This window comes from Bos indicus x Bos taurus, chromosome 29, assembly GCF_003369695.1.
Source record: "Bos indicus x Bos taurus breed Angus x Brahman F1 hybrid chromosome 29, Bos_hybrid_MaternalHap_v2.0, whole genome shotgun sequence".
Taxonomy (NCBI): domain Eukaryota; kingdom Metazoa; phylum Chordata; class Mammalia; order Artiodactyla; family Bovidae; genus Bos; species Bos indicus x Bos taurus.
In genome coordinates this window covers 6,515,888-6,534,565 of record NC_040104.1, presented here as the reverse complement: position 1 = coordinate 6,534,565, position 18,678 = coordinate 6,515,888, and the positions used below count along the sequence as shown (strand labels likewise).

At 51.7% G+C, this 18,678-nt stretch overlaps 2 protein-coding genes across 2 annotated transcripts; one reads left to right on the top strand and one right to left on the bottom strand.

Annotated features, from left to right (window-relative positions):
• Nucleotides 1-526: 526 nt before the first annotated feature.
• Nucleotides 527-3,860, bottom strand: CCDC87 (coiled-coil domain containing 87). Its single transcript, XM_027531618.1, has one exon. The coding sequence runs from the start codon at nucleotides 3,707-3,709 to the stop codon at nucleotides 1,136-1,138; it is 2,574 nt and encodes an 857-aa protein (XP_027387419.1). The 5' UTR covers nucleotides 3,710-3,860; the 3' UTR covers nucleotides 527-1,135.
• Nucleotides 3,851-17,500, top strand: CCS (copper chaperone for superoxide dismutase). The gene is made up of 8 exons (XM_027531619.1): nucleotides 3,851-4,000; nucleotides 4,333-4,405; nucleotides 11,530-11,667; nucleotides 11,882-12,059; nucleotides 12,631-12,691; nucleotides 16,844-16,921; nucleotides 16,993-17,096; nucleotides 17,177-17,500. The coding sequence occupies exons 1-8, from the start codon at nucleotides 3,962-3,964 to the stop codon at nucleotides 17,328-17,330; spliced, it is 825 nt and encodes a 274-aa protein (XP_027387420.1). The 5' UTR covers nucleotides 3,851-3,961; the 3' UTR covers nucleotides 17,331-17,500.
• Nucleotides 17,501-18,678: the final 1,178 nt, after the last annotated feature.

Sequence of the window (18,678 nt, the reverse complement as noted above, 5' to 3'; positions counted from 1 at the left end):
TCGCTCTGCTCCACCCACACTGGCCACTTTGCCTTTCTGGAACACCCCAAGCATCCGCCTGCCTTAGCTGGCGGGAACACTGTTGTCCCGGATGTCCACAGGGCTCACTTCTTCCCCTCCTTCAAGCCTCTGCTCAAATCTCCCCTTCCCGGCGAGGCCTGCGTGGACTACCCCAGTAAAATCACATCCTTCACCCTGTTTCCTCTTGCCCTCCTCTGCCTTTTCTTTTTTCCAGAGTACGTATCATCATCCTCCATTCTATTATTCAATGTGCTTCCGTACTGTGTTTATGGTCTACAGTCTGTGTTCCCTCAGGAGAATGTAAACTTTACAAAGGGTAAGGGTCTTGGTTTTGTTCAGTGATAAAGACCCAGCATGAGTACCTAGCTGGTATTCAGTAAATATCTGCTTTTGAATAAGGGAATGGAAAGATACACAAGCAACTGGCAACAGTTGTCACCACAAGGAGAACGGGGTTACTGAAGGGAAGGATGGGAAGAAACACTTTTCAGTGCACACCCTTGTGTACTTTGTACCAGGTGCTTGTATGAATTGGTAAATAAATTTAATGGAAAATTTTAGCTCTGCCAACGGTGTGCTAGACCTGGAAGAAGTGACAGCCAACTCCTTTATCTGACACAGGAAGGTCCAGATGTACAGCAGTTAGGTACTTTGCCCAAGGTTACACAGGCAGGACTTAAACCCACATCTACTAACCCAGAGCATTAGCTCTTAGTTATCATGCCATTGAGCCTCTTGGCTTGGTGTTCTAATCAGTCAATCTAATGGCTCGTGATAGAAACGCTGAGCTGAGGTGTTCCACGGGGCATGGTTTCTGTCTGTCTAACATTTCCTATTACAATGAACTTCAAGGGATAGTCTTAGTTCTTTTGATACATGAGACTTTGGCTGTAATGTGCATGGTTTGACAGAAATGGGACTACTGGGCTCGGGGCTTCTTTTATGAGAACTTCTTGGTCAAAATACAGTGTTAATGTCAGTCCCTTGGTAGCTGGAATGCAGGTTTCCTGAACTCTACCCTCCCAGATACTTCTTCTTTCAAAGGAGTCAAGAGGTCTGGATGAGCTGCTGTGTGTATGGGGGTGACAGAGAGATCCGAGGGCGCTTGATCCGGTCAAAGAGTAATGGGAGTATTCCCTGGGGCTACTAAAGGCTGGCTGCTGAGCTTCCTGGACAGGACTGACTGATGGGAGGCCCTTTTGGCCCGGGTTAGGTGGCGGACCCGCCGCTGCTGCTGCAGCCAGTAGAGCATCTCCACTTTGTCGTGCTTCATCTTGTCCAGGTAGCGCCGCCCCTTGAAGGTCACCGGCTCACCAAAGACTAACTCGATCTCCTCCAGGAGGGGAACCAAAGGAGCCTCCACCATACTGAGCTTCCTTTGGAGACGGCCGCGGATCTGACTCTCCTCCAGGAAGCGACTCAGGCCCACATCAGTCTTTTGGAAGAAGCGGTTAGGGTCAGAGGCTTGCCGCTCAAACCACTCCAGTCTCCCCAGCAGTATCTCCCGCAGCTGGATGGGCTGCAAGGCCCGCTCCCAGGCACTCACCAGTGCCGGCAGCTGCCTCAGGCGGGCGTTGGAGCTGTATTTGATGGCCATGTCCAGCCGGTCCTTCTCTGGAACGTCAAGCATGGACCAAACCTGCTCCAGACGCTTCTGCAGGCTCAGGATTTTGTGAGAATCTTCCAGGAGGCTGCTCTTAGTTTCTAGCCTGTGTTCCAGCACCGTGTCCCAATCCCACTCTCCTGGCACAAAATCTGGTTCGTCATCTTCTAGCAAGGGGGGTGGGTGTTGGATCTTTATGGACTCTTTGATAGGGGCCACGGTCTCCACAGGACCCTCCTCTTCATACATTTGGAAGATGACATGGAGGAAATCTGTCTCCTGGGTGGTGAGGTACTTAAAGTAGTCACCCACAGACAAAGTGCTTTTCCACCAGTTCAGCCATCTGGCCCTGTTTGACCACCTGTCCCAGCTTTTACTTGCTTGGAGTGATGTGAAGGAGGATATCTTATCTGCATTGGACTGTAAAGTGCTTGATTTTTGGGGATAAAGTTCAGCCAGCTTGGTGTTGATGATACGATGCTGTTTTTCTTGACGTAGGAAGGCTGAGGACAGGAAGGCTGACCAGTCTTTATTGGCTGCAGGCTCAACCAGGGGCCCCTGGTCAAAAGTGAAGTGGTTGTTAGAGACACGGCTCATCAGCTCCTTGTAGACTTCCCTGATGCTACTGCCAAAAGTGCGATCTATATCCATTTGCTCGATAAGTTTGGGTTCCAGTTCACCAGCCAGGTGGTTGTATAGCACACCGGCCGGCTCAATGTGGAAGGAATCCAAAAAATTTCTTCCTGAGACCTGTACAGCAGCTATCTGGACCATCTGATTTTTTAGCTTCAAAGTAACAGTCACTGGCTGTGGTTCAAGTGGAGGGGGTTTAGGGGATCGGAGGCCCCGATGTTCCGAGGCCTCTTGCTCCTCGAGGCTGTTCAGCTTTCTCTGCAGCTCTTCTAGGTGATGGGTAGTAGCTGGGCGGTAGGTCAGAGCCCCCAGGAGTGGGGGCAGCCCTGAGTCCAGCGGTGAGTACTGAGACCACCCCAGCTGCATATGCTTCATCATCTGCTTCAGGTCCTCAGCCACCGTGTCCCTTGCCAGCTCTGGTTTGCTCTCTGCCACCAGGACCAGTGGGGTTAAGGGGCGAGGACTGAGTGGAGGAAGGCCCAGCTCATCTGCTAGCCTCCAACCCTCACGCAGAGAGGGCATGGACTGGCCCCTCTGGAGCTGGGAGTAGAGGGGCAAGTGCGAGGTGGGGGGAGCCCGGCTGCGGGGAGCCACAGAGGTCCCAGGCAGTGATGCAATCTGTGAAGTGAAGGTGCTTTCTCTCCTCTTTTGCATGGAGGACAGCCAGCGCAGAGGCTTCTTCTTCTTCAGCTGGGGAATGGACTTCAATTCCTTCATTGGATCCTTTTCAGGCTCACTGACAAGGTCTCGCGGGCGGCTGAGTTGGATGAGGTAGTTCAGGCTGAGGTTGAAATGTGGCACTTGGGTGACGCCAGTGATGTGATGCCATGGGACCTGGAAGAGCCTGTAAGCCCCAAGGCCAGCGGCGCGCAGTCTGGGCGCGGAGACTCGGGCCTGCTCTTCTTTGAGCAGGGCAAGGAAGTCAGAGAGCAGGCTCCGGTAGACGTCGGGGCCGGTGAGGAAAACTGTGCAGTCCCTGGCGAGGCTGGCGGCCAAGCGGGTAAGCGTGGCTGATTCAGTGAAGACAACTGCGGAGGTCGACATGAGCTTCTGGAGGTGCAGGTAGCGTACGAAGAGCTGCTCGCAGCTGAGCAGCACGTAGATCAGGAGCCGCTTTCGTAGCCTCTGATTGTTCAGGTGACTCATGCCAAGTTCGGTGGGGGGCTCCTGCCAGCCGCACTTTAGCTCGTCCAGGATGACCTCGGTGAAACGGAGCCGTACCTTGTGAGGCGCCCGCGCCTCCAGGCCGCTTTTGGTCAGCCGCTCGGCTACCTGGCGGCAGACCAACTCCGCCGTCAGCCGTGGAACCGGTAAAGGCAGTAGCATCGGGACCTCCTGCGAGAGGTGCTCCTGAGACGCTGTGCGTGTCGTCCTGCGGGGGAAGAGCGACAACGGACGCAGCAACCGGTGGTAAATCCGCTGGAATTCGGGGTCCAGCTTATACGGCTCCATCTTAAGACGAGGCGGTGCCGACAGCGCCGGCTGCTCTAGCGGTTACTAAGGTAACGAGGGGCCAGCGGGCCCAAGTGCGCCTGCGCAATCCCTGCCCACCGTCGCGTGGATGCGGGAAGGAGCAGAGCCTTGCGTGCGCGCGCACCGGAAGGCGGGGCAAGGAGTGGCTTCCGGGGCTCCGCCTCCCCCTCCCGCGGCGCGGCTCCGGGCTGGCTCTTCAGTTCCTGCCCTCGGGCGATAGCTGGATCCTGGATGGCTTCGGACTCGGAGGACCGCGGGACTGCCTGCACGGTGAGGGTCGAGGCCTCGTGTGGGAGCCTCGCAGGGCAGAGAACTTCGGCCCCTGGAGAGCGATCGTTAACTTGAGAATGAGGGAAGGAGCAGACACCTGGGCTGGGGCCTGGGGCCAGGGCTGGACTGTGAGAGTAGGAGGACGCTTGGCGTTAATGTTACGGGGTGTTGCTCCTGGAATGATCGTGAGCGACAGTGAAGAAGGCGCTTGAGGAGGGGTCACATGGGGCGTTACTATAGGCCTTCAGGGGTTGTCCTAGGGGAGGTAGTGAAACAGGATCACGCAAGAAGTTTCCCCAGCTCCTATCAGCCCGTCCCTGCCACCCTTGCAGCTGGAGTTCGCGGTGCAGATGACCTGTCAGAGCTGCGTGGACGCGGTGCGCACGTCCCTGCAAGGGATCGCAGGTAAGAACCAGATGAACTTTTGTGAAAGCAAACCGGAGACCTCGGGGAGGGGCTGGCAAATCTCTTAGGCCTACCCCGCTCCCGTTTACAGAAACAGAAATGAAAACCTGGAGAGAGGAAAGAATGTTCTCAGAGTCACACTGAGACCCAGAAATGGAGTCTAGTATGCAGGTCTCAGGCCTGCTCTGCCAGATTTTTCTACTGGCCCTAACTTCCTGCCTTTCTGGTGTCTTAACCTCAGGTGCCTGAAAAGTAAGGAGGTAGGCAGAGAGTAGTCCCCCTACAGGGTGTTCCCTGGAAAACAGACAGTTAGTTCTTGCTTGAGAAGCAGCATAATCTTGACAAAGCAAACAGCAGCCCTGGCCATGTTCTATCCAGGTAGCCCTGGATTTTTTTTTCCCCCCACACTGCCCGGTATGTGGAACTTTCCCAATCAGGTATCAAACCTGTGTTACCAGCAGTGGAAGTGCGGAGTCTCAACCACTGGACCATGAGGAAGGTCCTTGATCTGGCATGATCAGCAAGCTCTGAGAAGGCAAGGCCACCAACATGGCCTGGAGAACTGCCTGTCTTTGAGTCTGTTAAAGGTTTATTCAGTGATTCAGCAGGTATAGACCAGACCCTGGGAGCTTTTTAGGGAGAAGGGTTCACAAGAGTTTCAGGCACAGCCCCTGCCCTCAGGTAATATGAGCACTTGAGCGTTGTGCTGGGAAGAGCCGTTCTTGAAGAACTCCTGCTTCTGAAGCTGAGACTGATGGCGCTTGGCTCTGTATCAGGCGGTTGTATGTCGCTGGCATTAGGGGTATGTGTTCCAGAGTCAGACTGTTCAGATTCAAATCCCGCCTTTGCCATTTAATGGCACTAAGGCCTCATGCATGTTACTTTTTTTTTTCTTTTTTTCCAAAATGGAAGTCTTAGACCTTTATCTTTTTTTTTTTTTTTTTTTTTTAATATTTATTTATCTGACTGCCTCAGATCTTTGTTGCGGCATGCAGGATTTTTCGTTGCGGCTCATTGGCTTAGTTGCTTTATGGCATGTGGAATCTTAGTTCCCTGACCAGGGATTGAACCCACGTCCCCTGCACTGGAAGGGGGATTCTTAACCACTGGACCCCCAGGGAAGTCCCACATGTTACTTTTTATGCCTGTTTCTTCAGGCATATGTGCAAGATAATGGAAGCTACCCCAGAAAATCATCAAGAAGAGTAAATTAGTTAATATGTGTAAAAGCACTTTAGAAAAGGACTTTGGCATATAGTGAGAGCCCATTGAATCTTAGGACCTGTGAGAGGAAGGGCTTATAGGGGGTAAGCTGGTTGGGCAGAGGAATGAGGGGACACGTCTTTGTTTAAAGTTGTTCAAATTGGTTTACTTTGGGGTTCCATTTTCACTCAATATAGATTTTATGTATCTCTCATAGGCTTCTTCACTCATTAGTTCATCTAGTTCTGAAGGGTTACTGAATGTCATCTTGATCAGCCAACCATCTTCATAACAGCATCTGTTGACAAGTCCTGGATTTTCTGCAGGAGCTTCATTCATTTAAGTAACTTCTCCTGATGGAGGAGAACTAGTAGCTTTCACACTTTCCACAGCACCAGACTCCTCTTGTTTGTTCAATTTTGTCCCCACTCCAGGCAGACTATAGGAAATGACGTCTCCCAAAGCTTCCTGTGCAAATATGCTGATTCTCATTGTTCCAACACCGTTTCCTGTTGTTCGTCATGTGTGTTTACCTGTGAATTTACGCATGGAGAACAGAGCGCCCAGGCGCTGTCTGCCCTCAGCCCCCAGAGTGCTCCATGGCGGCTCCCAGCGCCACTTTCACAGAGGGTAGAGATCCTAAAGCTGGGTTTGCTTAGACTGTGTGTTTGAGGGTGGTGGGTGAGGGTCCAAGAAAACCGAACCATTCCACTGTGAGTAGAGTGTTCTGACCACAGATTTCCAAGGCTGTTAGGCTCTCTACCTCCTGTAAAACATTCTTGCTGGGAAAGCAGACAGCTGGACTTCTGCTGAACATAGGGCAGTTTCTAGCTGTTAGCAGATTTCTTAGTGACCAGATAAAGACTTCCAGTGACTCTCTGTTTCCTAGCCTGGGTAACTGGAATCAGCTTGGCTTTCTCATGGGCTGGCTCCCCAGAATGCAGAGGAGAGAGAGAGATGGGTTGGTTGATTTGCTCTCTCCAGGAGGCCTGGGTTTGGGGACAAAGGCTCTGCTTTCCTCCTAGGGGTAAGTGGGAGGCCCTCCCAGCCCAAGGCTCACTCCCTTGAATCCTTATCATCACTACCCTAGAGCCCCCTATGGCCTTGTTTTTTCTCCCTCTCTGAGCTAAACAGATACGGGCCTGGCCACACTCCACACCAGCCAGACTGAACTGCTACTCTGCTAGGGAGCCAGCCCTCCTGGTTCAGACCCACGTCAAAAGTTCAGGAAATGTACAGTCACAGGGAGCTTCTCACCGGGGCCCTTCCCTTCCAATGCAGAAAAGCAGCTCTTAAGAGATGTCATTGCTCTGCTTAAAATCCTCAAACAGTAATAATATTGAGAGCTTCCCATAGGCCAGGCACTGTTCTAAGTGCTCTGTGTGAGATGACTCATTTAGGCCTTCAGTAGCCCTCTGAAATAGGTTGTATTATCATCTCCATTTGCAGATACAGAAGCTGAAAAGAAAACTCAACACAGAAAGGTTGAGTAAGTTGTCTTAAGGCCACACAGCTAGTACATGGCAGACTCAGGATTTCAACTCCAGAGCCCATACCCTCAACCACGATACTCCGTGGCCTCTCCCAGCGGCCTCCCCTGCATTAAAATTAAATCCAGATTCTTTCCTGTTGTCTGCAGGGCTTTGTTTGATTGGTCTCCACTTGTACCTTCACATCTTATTCTTCTCTTTACTCCAGCTGCAGCCACTCGGGCCTTTCTCAGACACATAGATGTCGTTCCTGTCTCAGGGTCTTTGCCCAGACTGTGTCCTCTGCTGGAATGTTCTTCCCTGACTACATTCAGGCATTTGCTTCAAGGCTCAGAGAGACCTTCTGTCCCTCTGTATCTCACTGTGCGTGCTGTTCACTGAACCCATGGTAGGCAAGGTGCATGTAGGGAAGCTGGAAGAAAACTCAAGGAGCTGAAGGAACTGCAGACGTGTTTATTCTCTCCTGGCTGGTGCTGCAACTGTAGCAGCAGACATAAGATAACATAGCCTAACGTAACATAACCTCCCCAACAAGGACTTTCCAGTTGGAGCTTATGTATGCTTACAGAACAAAAGTAGCCCGTGGCCAAGCGAGTACCTTGTGACGCACATGCGCAGTGCTGTTAGTGATCTCAGCTGTTACATAATCATTATTCACAAAAGGGCCTGACCACGCCATCTTGGCTAGTTTGCTTTTTCCCTGCACCTTCCTTGACCAAGCCTGTCTAAGTGTTCATCCCCGAGTTGTTCCCTCAGACCTGCTTCATTGAGCACACATTGCACTACCCGAATCTCCCTGAGCGTGTGTTTGATATGCATGCTCCTGCCCTGGAATACATGCTGCTCTGTGGGGCAGGGACATCACCTGACTTGTTCCCTGCTGCATCCCTGCTGCCCTGAACAGGGCGCATGAGAGGTGCTTAGTGTACATTTGTTAAATGACTGAATAGGCATGTGAATCCCTTGCACTTCATGTTTCTTTGAGCCCTGGGAGCCTCAGACAGTCAGTCCTTTGGGGCCCAGTTCTACTTCCTGTGGGACGAAGGGACCAAACAGTCAGCTTTGGGGTTGGACCGGCTGCCTTCTGAGCTTTGTGATCTCGAGCCAGCTGCGTAACCCCCCTGCCTCATTTCACTTGCCCAAGGAGGACAGTATCACCATCCTGATGTGTGTAAAGCGGAGCACACAGTTTGTGGCATTCCCTAGAGGCTCAGGCCCCAGGAGTTCCCTGCCATTCTCCCTACAGCCCCTTGGCACCCAGAAGCACCTCTGGGTGAACCCAGAGCGCCAAGGCTTCACGCCAGGTGGCCTAGTATGAGATGTTGTGTGAAGTGATGGCATTTGGGTTCTTTGGAGAATTTTCTTCTGGCAGAATTGCCCTGTACTTGCTGGGGAGGATATAGGTGTGTCTGTTTACAAATCCGGCCCCTCCCCCAACCGATGCGGCTGGGATCTATGGACGCAAGCCCATGGGACCTTTTGTAACACAGGCCAGATAGTCCTGCCTCTTGGATGCTGCCTCTTCCCAGTACCATTTCCGTGTTGCTTCGAGTTGGAGGGAATCTGAACAGCTGACGTTCCTTGTCTGTGCCTCAGGGATTATACCCTTGCTGGCAGGGGAGAGAGGGAAACCAAGGATGGAGGGAAATTGGATGGCTTAGCCTTCAGTCCACAGAGCGCTGGCTCAGCAGAGGGAAACGCCTCGTTTAACCTGCGTTTGCTGGGCTGCCCAGGGCTCCTGGCTCCGGTGGGCTTTACTCTCACCCAGAACAGCAAACACACTAAGATCAGAGCAGGATGTTTGTAAGCTCCACGGGTGAGGTCAACGTTCAGAGTTCCCAACCATCCCCTGTATTCTGGTTCAGAATTCAAATGTCCTCTTGAAAGGTTTGTGAGCCCTGAAGATCTGAATGGAAGAGAAGCCCCTTCTTGTCCTTCTCTTGGCCCGACAGCCCTCTAAGCTGAGTGTGTGTCAGAATCACCCTGCAGGCTGTGTGCACAGCAGGGTGACTCAGGGATTTGGAGGGCAGTTGAGAGCCACTGACTTTTGAACCTGACGCTTGTGGGCCACACAGAGGATTGCAGTCCACACAGCTTGAGTTATGTGGGGGAAGTGGGAGCTGCCGCAGGAGGACGGGGGAGGGGGCCCCAAAGCTGGAGGCTGGAGCTGCTTCTCAGGGTGAGCAGTGTCCAGGCGAAGTGCTTGGAAGCTGGAGCTAGGCTGCCTGGGATGAGTTCGAGTCCCTCCATTTACTACAGTGCAATGAGTTTGAGCAAGATCTGGGAGTTGGTGATGGACAGGGAGACCTGGCGTGCTGAAACATGGGGTCTCAAAGAGTTGGACATGACTGAACTGAACTGAACTTGGAGCGTTCTTAACTGAACTTGAAGTTCTTAACTTCGCTGTGGCTCAGTTTTCTCACCTGTAAAGTGGGGATAACAGTGCTCAACTCCTAAGGTTACTTGTGTTAATACAGGTACAGTATGAGAAAGCCCACAGTGCATGCTCAGTGAATGTTAGCTTTCATAATGATGGTGATAGCCCCATCTTTTTTTTTAATGTGTGCCGGCTTTATTGAGATATAATTCATGTGTTATAAAATTCATCCATTAAAGTATACAATTCAGTGGTTTTTAGTATATTCACAGAGTTGTGCAGCCATTACCACTATCAATTTTTGTATTTCATCACCTCATGAAGAAAGTGTACCCTTCAGGGGCTTCCCTGGTGGTGCAGGGGTTAAGAATCTGCCTGACAATGCAGGGGACACGGGTTCAGTCCCTGTGGGAAGATCCCACATACCACTTAGCAACTAAGCCCATGAGCCACAACTATTGAGACAACGTTCTGCAGTTACTAAAGCCCAGGTGCCTACAGCTCGCAATTATCTGAAGCCCAGATACATAGAGCCTGCATTTCACAAGTGCAGCCGCCGCAATGCACCACGCCTGTGCACCATGACTAGAGAGCGGCCCCTCTCACTACAACTAGCGAAAGCCCGAGCACAGCACTGAAGACCCAGTACAGCCAAAAATACAATAAATAAATCTTAAAAAAAAAAGAAATTATACCCTTTGACTATCACCCTCCTGTTCTCCTGCCCCCTCATCTACTTTCAGTCTCTGTAGATTTACCCATTCTGGATATTTCATCCACAGTGACATCATCCAATATGTAGTCTTGGTAACTGGCTTTCACTTAATGTTTTTAAGGTCCATCCACATCACGGCAGGTATCAGTGCTTCATTCCTTTTTATGGCTGAACGTCTACCATCGTATGGCTGTACATTTGGTTTATTCACTCATCATTTGATGGGCTTTTGAGTTGTTTTCACCTTTTGACTATCATGAATATTGTGACTATCGATAGCCCACTTTTTTTTTAAGATTTATTTTTTGGCTGTGGTGGGTCTTCGTGGCTGCCTGCGGGCTTTCTCTAGTTGCAATGAGTGTGGGCTACTCTTTCTTGTGGTACTGGGGCTTCTTATTGCAGAGGCTTCTCTTGTTGCAGAGCATAGGCTCTAGGTGCTTGGGCTTCAGCAGTTGGAGCACGTGGGCTCAGTAGTCGTGGCACAGAGGCTTAGTTGCTCTGTGGCATGTGGGATCCTCCCAGACCAGGGACCAAGCCAGTGTACCTTGCATTGCAAGGCATATTCTTAACTACTGGACCACCAGGGAAGCCTGATAGCCCACTTTTATGTAAATATTTTTTCATCATTTATTTTTTCAAAATTGAAGTACAGTTGATTCATGATATTGTGTTCAAATATTTTTAAAAGAACTATCTATGTTTCAAAGGGCTACCCAGGTGGCTCAGTAGGTAAAGAATCCACCTGCAATGCAGGAGATAGAGGAGATGCCAGTGCGATGCCTTGGGTTGGGAAGATCTTCTAGAGGAGGCCATGGCAACCCACTCCAGTATTCTTGCCTGGAGAATCCCATGGACAGAGGAGCCTGATGGGCCACAGTTCATAGGGTTGCAAAGAGCTGGACACGAATGAAGTGACTGAGCATGATCACATGCATCTATGCTTCAAACATAGATGAATAACTCTTGGCACAAAATAAGAACTCACAACAGTCCTGGGGGCAATGTGACTTTATCCTCACTTTGTAAGGAAACAAGCTCAGAGAGGTTAAGGGCCTGGACTTCCCTGGGGGTCCAGTGGCTAAGATTTGAATCTTCCACTGCAGGAGCTGAGGGTTTGATCCCTGATTGGGCAGCTAAGACCCCACATGCTGCTTGGCACAGCCGGGAAAATAAAAGAGAGAGGTTAAAGGCCTTACAGCTAGAAGGCGGCTTTGGAGCTTGCCTCTGGCCACAAAAAGGTGATGAAGATGGAGATGGTGAATCACCGTCTGTTTCTTTCTTCCCTGCTCCCAGCAGAGGGGTGCTAGCCCTCTGCTGCCCTCTGCCCCCTGTCTTCTAGGCATCCAAAGTGTGGAGGTGCAGTTGGAGAACCAGATGGTCCTGGTGCAGACCACCCTGCCCAGCCAGGAGGTGCAGGCCCTTCTAGAAGGCACTGGGAGGCAGGCGGTCCTCAAGGGCATGGGCAGTGGCCTGTTGCGTGAGTAACCACTATGGCCTTGGACTCTCTGGGAGGGAGGTGGCCTGGGTGTGGTACAGCTCTAACCAACCATAGGATCTGGGGGCTTTGGGTTGGAGAGGCTTCGGGGACCATGTGAAGGTTACATGGGGCTCTCTCCCTGCCCTTTCCAAGCTGATGAACGGGTGGGGCTGGGTGAGGTGGCGAGCCAGCCCTGGTGTCTGATACCTTACAGAGAATTTAGGGGCAGCTGTGGCCATTCTCGGGGGGCCTGGCCCTGTGCAGGGAGTGGTGCGCTTCCTGCAGCTGACCCCTGAGCGCTGCCTAATCGAGGGGACCATTGATGGCCTGCAGCCTGGGCTGCATGGACTCCACGTCCATCAGTTCGGGGACCTCACGAGGAACTGCAACAGGTGAGTCCTCTGGAACCTCCCTGGAGCATCCTCATTGCCCTGGTTGTGCACCCACTGTGCACAGGGGGCTGTACTCAGCTTTTTACACATACATTCACATATGGTCCTCACAAGTACCCTGGGAGGCGTATACACACAAGCCCAGTCTACACATGAGAAAACTGAGGCTCAGAAAGGTTACATGACTTGTCAAAAGCCCTAGAGCATGTAAATGACAGAGTGGGAATTTGAACCAAAATCTGACCTTGACACTCCTGCTCCTAGCTCCCAAATGGAAGGAGACTCCTGAACATGGGAGGATCAGTTCTCCGCGAGTGTCATGGTGTTTATCATGCTGCAATTAGTATTTACTCACCCATGTTTACCCTGGAGGCCTGCTGAGGACAGGTCCCATGACTGATTCTTCTTACTGATCTCAACCCAGAGCCTGGTACAGAGTGGGTCCATTTGTTGAATGAGTGGATGAATGAATGAATGAGTCAATGAATGGAACAAATGTAGTTAAAGTAAAAGGATGGATCACCTGGTCCGTGAGCTGTTTCACTGCCTACCTGCTATCTTTTCTTCTTAGCTGTGGGGACCACTTTAACCCTGATGGAATGTCCCATGGGGGCCCCCAGGACTCTGAACGGGTAAGTGTTGATCTTGGGCTGGGAGAGAACCCGAGATCTCAGAGGCAGGGCAGGCAGCTCTTGGAGCCTGAGAGTGTGATTCCATTTGGGGGGAGTCTTTCTCCCTCACTTTATCTTGTTCGGGTTAGAAACATTTATAGGCACTTCCTGTGCTCAAGGCCTGACCCCGTCTCACAGCCTGGCGAGGGAGACACTTAGAACTCTGTGGTTGCAGCATAGCCAGAACATCTTTGCAGGAGCCTCCGGGAGGCCCTGGGAACCCAGAGCAAGCTCCAGATCCAGTCCGAAGGGCACAGGCTGTGGGAGAGAGCTTCCCAGAGAAGGTGATGGTGTGGAAGTTAAAGGTTTTACCTTAAGTAAAACGGCTGTTCCCGGGACTTTCCTGGATGTCCAAGGGCTAAGATTCCGGGCTCCCAATGCAGGGGGCTTGGGTTCAATCCCGGTCAGGGAACCAGATCTCACATGCTGCAACTAAAAATCCCTCGTGCTGCAACTAAGACCTGGCACAGCCAAATAATAATAATTTTTTAAAAAGGCCATTCCTGACTCTGCAGCTCCTGGCCCTGGACTTTCATTTTACACCAGAGAATTGGCCCCCCTCGACTGTGAGTCACATGCCACCTTAATGATTTTTGCCTTATCTGAGTCCTTCTTGTTCTGTTAGTTACTCAATGTTTTGATTTAAACTGGCTGATTTTTTTTCCCCCTTAAGTAAATTTAATTTATTTTTAACACTTTAATCTATCACGGAACATGATTTCAAACATGTTCTGAAGTGGACAGACTAGGGTCCCAAACCCCTGTGTCCCTGTCACCCAGCTTTAACAGTTGCCAGCTTGTGGCCAGTCCCCATTCCATCTACACCCCTGGCCCTTCTCCATTATTTTGAAGAAAATCAAGACGTCATTCATGTAATTCAAGTAGATTTATTTTGAACAAGAAATGATACTGCCACAGAAACCAGTACTTCTAGCTCCAAGAGAAGGATCCTTCTAAAAATAAATCAGTGCAGACCTTAAAAGTGTCATCAGGGGAATTCCCTGACGGTCCAGTTGTTAGGACTCTACATTTCTGCTTCAGGGGGCATGGGTTCGATCCCTGGTTGGGGAACTAAGATCCTGCAAACCATTCAGTGTGACCAAAAAAAGAAAAACAGTGTCATTAAACACCTACGAGGGACTGCGGCCTGCTTATCTTTGTTAGAGTGCTTAGTGAATGTTAAGAGAGGTCCTGGGTGTTGTCCAGGAGGACCGCCTTCTCTCCTGGGGATATTTCTTTCTTTTTTTTTTTTTTTACTTACTGGGCAGGGAGGGAGGGAAGGAGGGGAGCTTGGAGAAAGAAGAAGAAGGGGGAAAAAGCTCTGTCTCAGGAGGTGGTCCTCTGGGAGCGGGTGAGGTCAGGCTCAGCTTCACTCCTCGCTGACTCGATAGCTTTGCTCTCCTCCTCCCGCCACCTGGGGATATTTCTTAACGGCCCATCGACATACGCCTAATTCCATCTCTTCCACTTGTGGCGGTGTGTTCCCCTCCTTGCGAATTCTGTACCAGGGCAAACAAGTGAAAATGTGGTGTGTGTTTCTTAATTCATGTCAGTGGTAATTCTCTCTTTTTTGGACTTCTGACTGCTCTGTTACATTTCTAACAGTCAAAAGTTTTTACTTCTCACCCGCCACCCCCTGGGGAGCTGAGGAAGCCTTTCTATGGGGTCCATTGCATAGCGCCATGCTTGTGTGCCCTGCGTCAGTTATCTATTGCTGAGAATCAAATTACTTTAAACATAAGAGTTTTGGTTTTTTGTTAGTGGCGCGAGGCTTGCAGGATCTTAATTCCCCAACCAGGGATTAAACTGGGGCCCTTGGCAGTGAAAGCACCAAGTCCTAACCACTGGACCGCCAGGGACTCCCCACATTTAGGGGTTTAAAACAGCAAGCATTTGTCATCTCACAGTTTCTCTGGGGCAGGAATCTGGACACAGCCTAGTTGGAGCTTCTGGCTGAGTGTCTCTCAAGGCCTGATTTGGGGAAGACCCACTTCCACACTTGTGCATGTTGCTATTGGCAGGCCTCGCTGGGTGTCGGCCAGAGACCTCAGTCCTGTGCCCCATGAGCCTTTCCCTAGGGCACACACAGCACTGCAGCTGCCTGTCCTCAGAGCCAGAGAGAGAAGGCGTCCAAGACCCCAGCCACACTCCTTTTGAAACCTCAGCTCGGAGGTGATGCCTGGTCCAGCCCACACTCAGCAGGTGTGAATCCGGGGGTGCTCCTTCAAGGCTGTCTTCCTCATGAGCTTTGAAAGGTGCTGAGCAGGTGAAGTGGGGAGAGTGGGAGCAGAGGCTCAGCACGGGGCCGCCCCACAGAGCGAGCCCCGGAGGCATGAACCCTCGAGACTGAGTTCTGGGAGGAAGTGGAGTTTCGAAGGGCAAGAGACTACCTTGCCTTGACCTGGGCCTGCTAGGGGTAGGGCATCTGAAGGGTCTGGTGCCAGCTGCTCCATTGTACCCAAGCCCTTGTACAGACGGAGGAAAACTTGAGCGAGGGCTCCATAACCAAGCCACCATGGTGACTGGCACGTTCCTTTGGGATTTCAGCATCTGGTTTTGCCCAAGTGGAAGTGAATTCAGTGAGGGGATTTATATCCAAGCCTGGTTGTCCCTTTGCATGTCTCCTAGCTGGTTTCCATGCTTCCTTCCGCCCTCCCCCTGCCCCGCTCCAGTCCTTCCCCTCCCTCTCCATGCACTGCATTTGAGAAATTGCTCCAAAGCATGGGGTAACCATGTCACACCCCTCCTGAAACCCTTCTTGGCTCCCCAGTCCCCGAGGGTACAGATCCCACGTGGCTGCGTGGTGTGACATTCGGTGCCACCACTGCCTGATGATACCTCTGAGCCACACACCGGGCGCTCGCATCCTCTGTCTGGTCCTATAAACTCCTCCCCATCCTTTACCTTCCCACCACAAAAGGCCCCAACACCAGGTGCAGCAAAAAGTGCCAGGTGTCGGCAACAGAGGTCCCCCAGGGAAACAAGATAAAGCAGAGGTGGCTCTTCTCGCCGCTTGCTCATCAGCCCCATCACGTGGCAACATCCTTTGTGACCAGCCCAAGGCAAGGCCATGAGTACCAGTCCATGTTGGCAGGGATCCTTCTGCCCAAAGTGTCAGGTTGGGGACGGTTTATTTGCACAGATCCTACTGTGACTCTCCAGTAGTCTTGTCACAGGGAAGCACACTCACTGTTGTAACCCTGTGCTTTGCAGCCACTAGTCTGCTCCATGTCTGGCTCCCCACAGTGTTCCAGACCCCTGAGGGTGTTTGACCACGTACGCATCCCCAACCCCCAAATCCCACCTGGCAGAGGGTGTCTGACGTAGGAGGTGGTCAGTAGCTGTGTTGTTGTTATTTTAGTCACTAAGTCGAGACCGACTCTTTGTACAAACTGTAGCCCGCTAGGCTCCTCTGTCCATGGGATTTCCCAGGCAAGAATACTGGAATCAGTTGCCATTTCCTTCTCCAGGAGATCTTGCCAACCCAAGGATCGAACCCATTTCTCCTTCACTGGGAGGCGGATTCTTCACCACTGAGCCACCAGGGAAGCCCCCAGTAGCTGTGTTAGCACATTTTTATACCTTCAAGAGGAAAGGTGGGCAGAAACAGTCTTGGGGGCAGGATATGCCCTCTGCTCCTGTGTTTCTTCTCTCTGTTCCTGGAGGCTGGACATCAGGGAAGGGATGCTGGCTGCCTCTGATGGTCAAGAAGCCAAGCTTGGCCAACTTAAGTGCAGGGGAACTGCAGACTGCCAGGGGCTGACAGAGTCATCGGGAGGCTGGAGAACTGGGCTTACAAAGAAGCAGGAAGCATTCTGAGGCTGGGATGCACAATGGGCAGATGCCTCCTAGGGGAAAGCAGGCTGGGTAGTGGCGTGACTTCCTAGGAAGAGGGCCACTGGCTATGTCCAGTGTGCCATCACCCGACCCAGGATTTTAGTTCCAGGGGGAGAGAGTCCAGTTGCCTTCTGTGTGTCCTGGGCTGTCCCTTCGTCCTACCAGACTGAACCTGTAGGAGGACACTGGTACCCTGGGGACGGGGAATCAGACACTGGGAAGCCAGAAGTCAGCTGCCGTGTCCCACATGCCCTCTTCCCCCGGCTCTCACTGCAGCACCGCGGAGACCTGGGGAATGTCCGTGCCGATGAGGATGGCCGAGCTGTCTTCAGGATTGAGGACGAGCAGCTGAAGGTGAGGTGGAGGAGAAGGCAGGGACCTTTCCTAACAGATCCAATGTCTGAGGCTGTTGTCTCCCCTCAAAGGTGTGGGATGTGATTGGCCGAAGCCTGGTCATCGATGAGGGAGAAGATGACCTGGGCCGGGGCGGGCATCCCTTGTCCAGGATCACAGGAAACTCAGGAGAGAGGTGAGTGCTCTGCCCGCGGTGTACACAGAGACCTGGAGGGTCCTGGTGGGTGCTCAGTTCGACCCCACGCTCTTCTGCAGGTTGGCCTGTGGCATCATCGCACGCTCTGCTGGCCTCTTCCAGAACCCCAAGCAGATCTGCTCCTGTGATGGCCTCACCATCTGGGAGGAGCGGGGCCGGCCCATCGCTGGCCAGGGACGGAAGGAGCCTGCCCAGCCCCCTGCCCACCTCTGAGCGCAGCCTCTGCCTCGGGTCTGTCACCGTCCTCCCTGCTGAGCACCGTCCACTTCCAGAGGGAGGCCCTGCTCACCCAGTCCTGGGAGAACCAGTGTGCAGGCTATGTTTGATCTCAAAGGGTTGCTTGCTCTTCCCTTGGCAAATTAAAGTTTTATTTTCACATGGAACTTTGTGTTTTGTCTGTGTCCCCTCCTCCCTTAATGGGCTTAGTAAACACAGTCCCTCTGCCTCTGTCCTCCCTGTTGAGGGCCACCTCTTGGCTTTGTAGGCAAAGAAAACTGGATTCAAATCCACACAGTTCTGGGACTACCCAGTGGTCCAGTGGTTAAGACTCCATGCTTCCACTGCAGGGGGCATGGTTTTGATTCCTGGTCAGGGAAGTTTGCATGCGCATGGAACGGCCAAAAAGAAAAGAAGAGAAAATCCACACAGTTCCTGAGGGCCACTTCCTTTTCCTCAGGGTAACAGCGAAAGACCATAGCAGACGTATTTCTGTTTGTGGCCTGACTCCTCTCCCTTCACTATGGCCAGTTGGAACCAAGATGGACACCTGACCCATTCAGGGCCTTGCTTTCCTGAAGAAATCAAAGCAGATCCAGCTTTAGTTTCCCCCTGAGCGTATGGGAGCTGTGGGTGGGCCTTTTCTCCCTGCCTTTGTCACTGTTCAGTCCCAAGTCATGTCTGACTCTTTGTGACCCCATGGACTGCAGCATGCCAGGTCTCCCCTGCCCTTCACTATCTCCTGGAGTTTGCTCAGATTTATGTCCATTGAGTCGATGATGCTATCTATGCATATCTATGCTATGATGTCGATGAGACAACAGCTATCTCATCCTCTGCAGCCCTCTTTTCCTTTTGCTGTCAATCTCTCAGCATCAGGGTCTTTTCCAATGAGTCGGCTCTTTGTATTAAGTGGCTAAAGTACTGGAGCTTAGTTCACTGATTCCCTAAGATGTTGATGTTCATGCTGGCCATCTGCTTGACCACATCCAATTTACCTTGATTCATGGACCTAACATTCCAGGTCCCTATGCAATATTGTTCTTTACAGCATCAGACTTTACTGTCACCACCGGACACATTCACAATTGAGCATTGTTTCCGCTTTGGCCCAGCCGCTTCATTCCTTCTCCCTGCCTTAGGGACTGAATATCAGAAAAAGCTGATTGATCTGCTGGGGAGGAGGAATAAGGCAGATTCACAGGAAGAACCTAAGAATCGCGGGAGAATGCCAGATGCTCCAGAGTCCCCAGTCTGGTCCTTCCCTGAGGCCAGCTACCTGGAAGTCAAGAGACAGTTCTGTATCCCTTCCAATGCATCACCACCTATTTTTTTTAAATCTGGC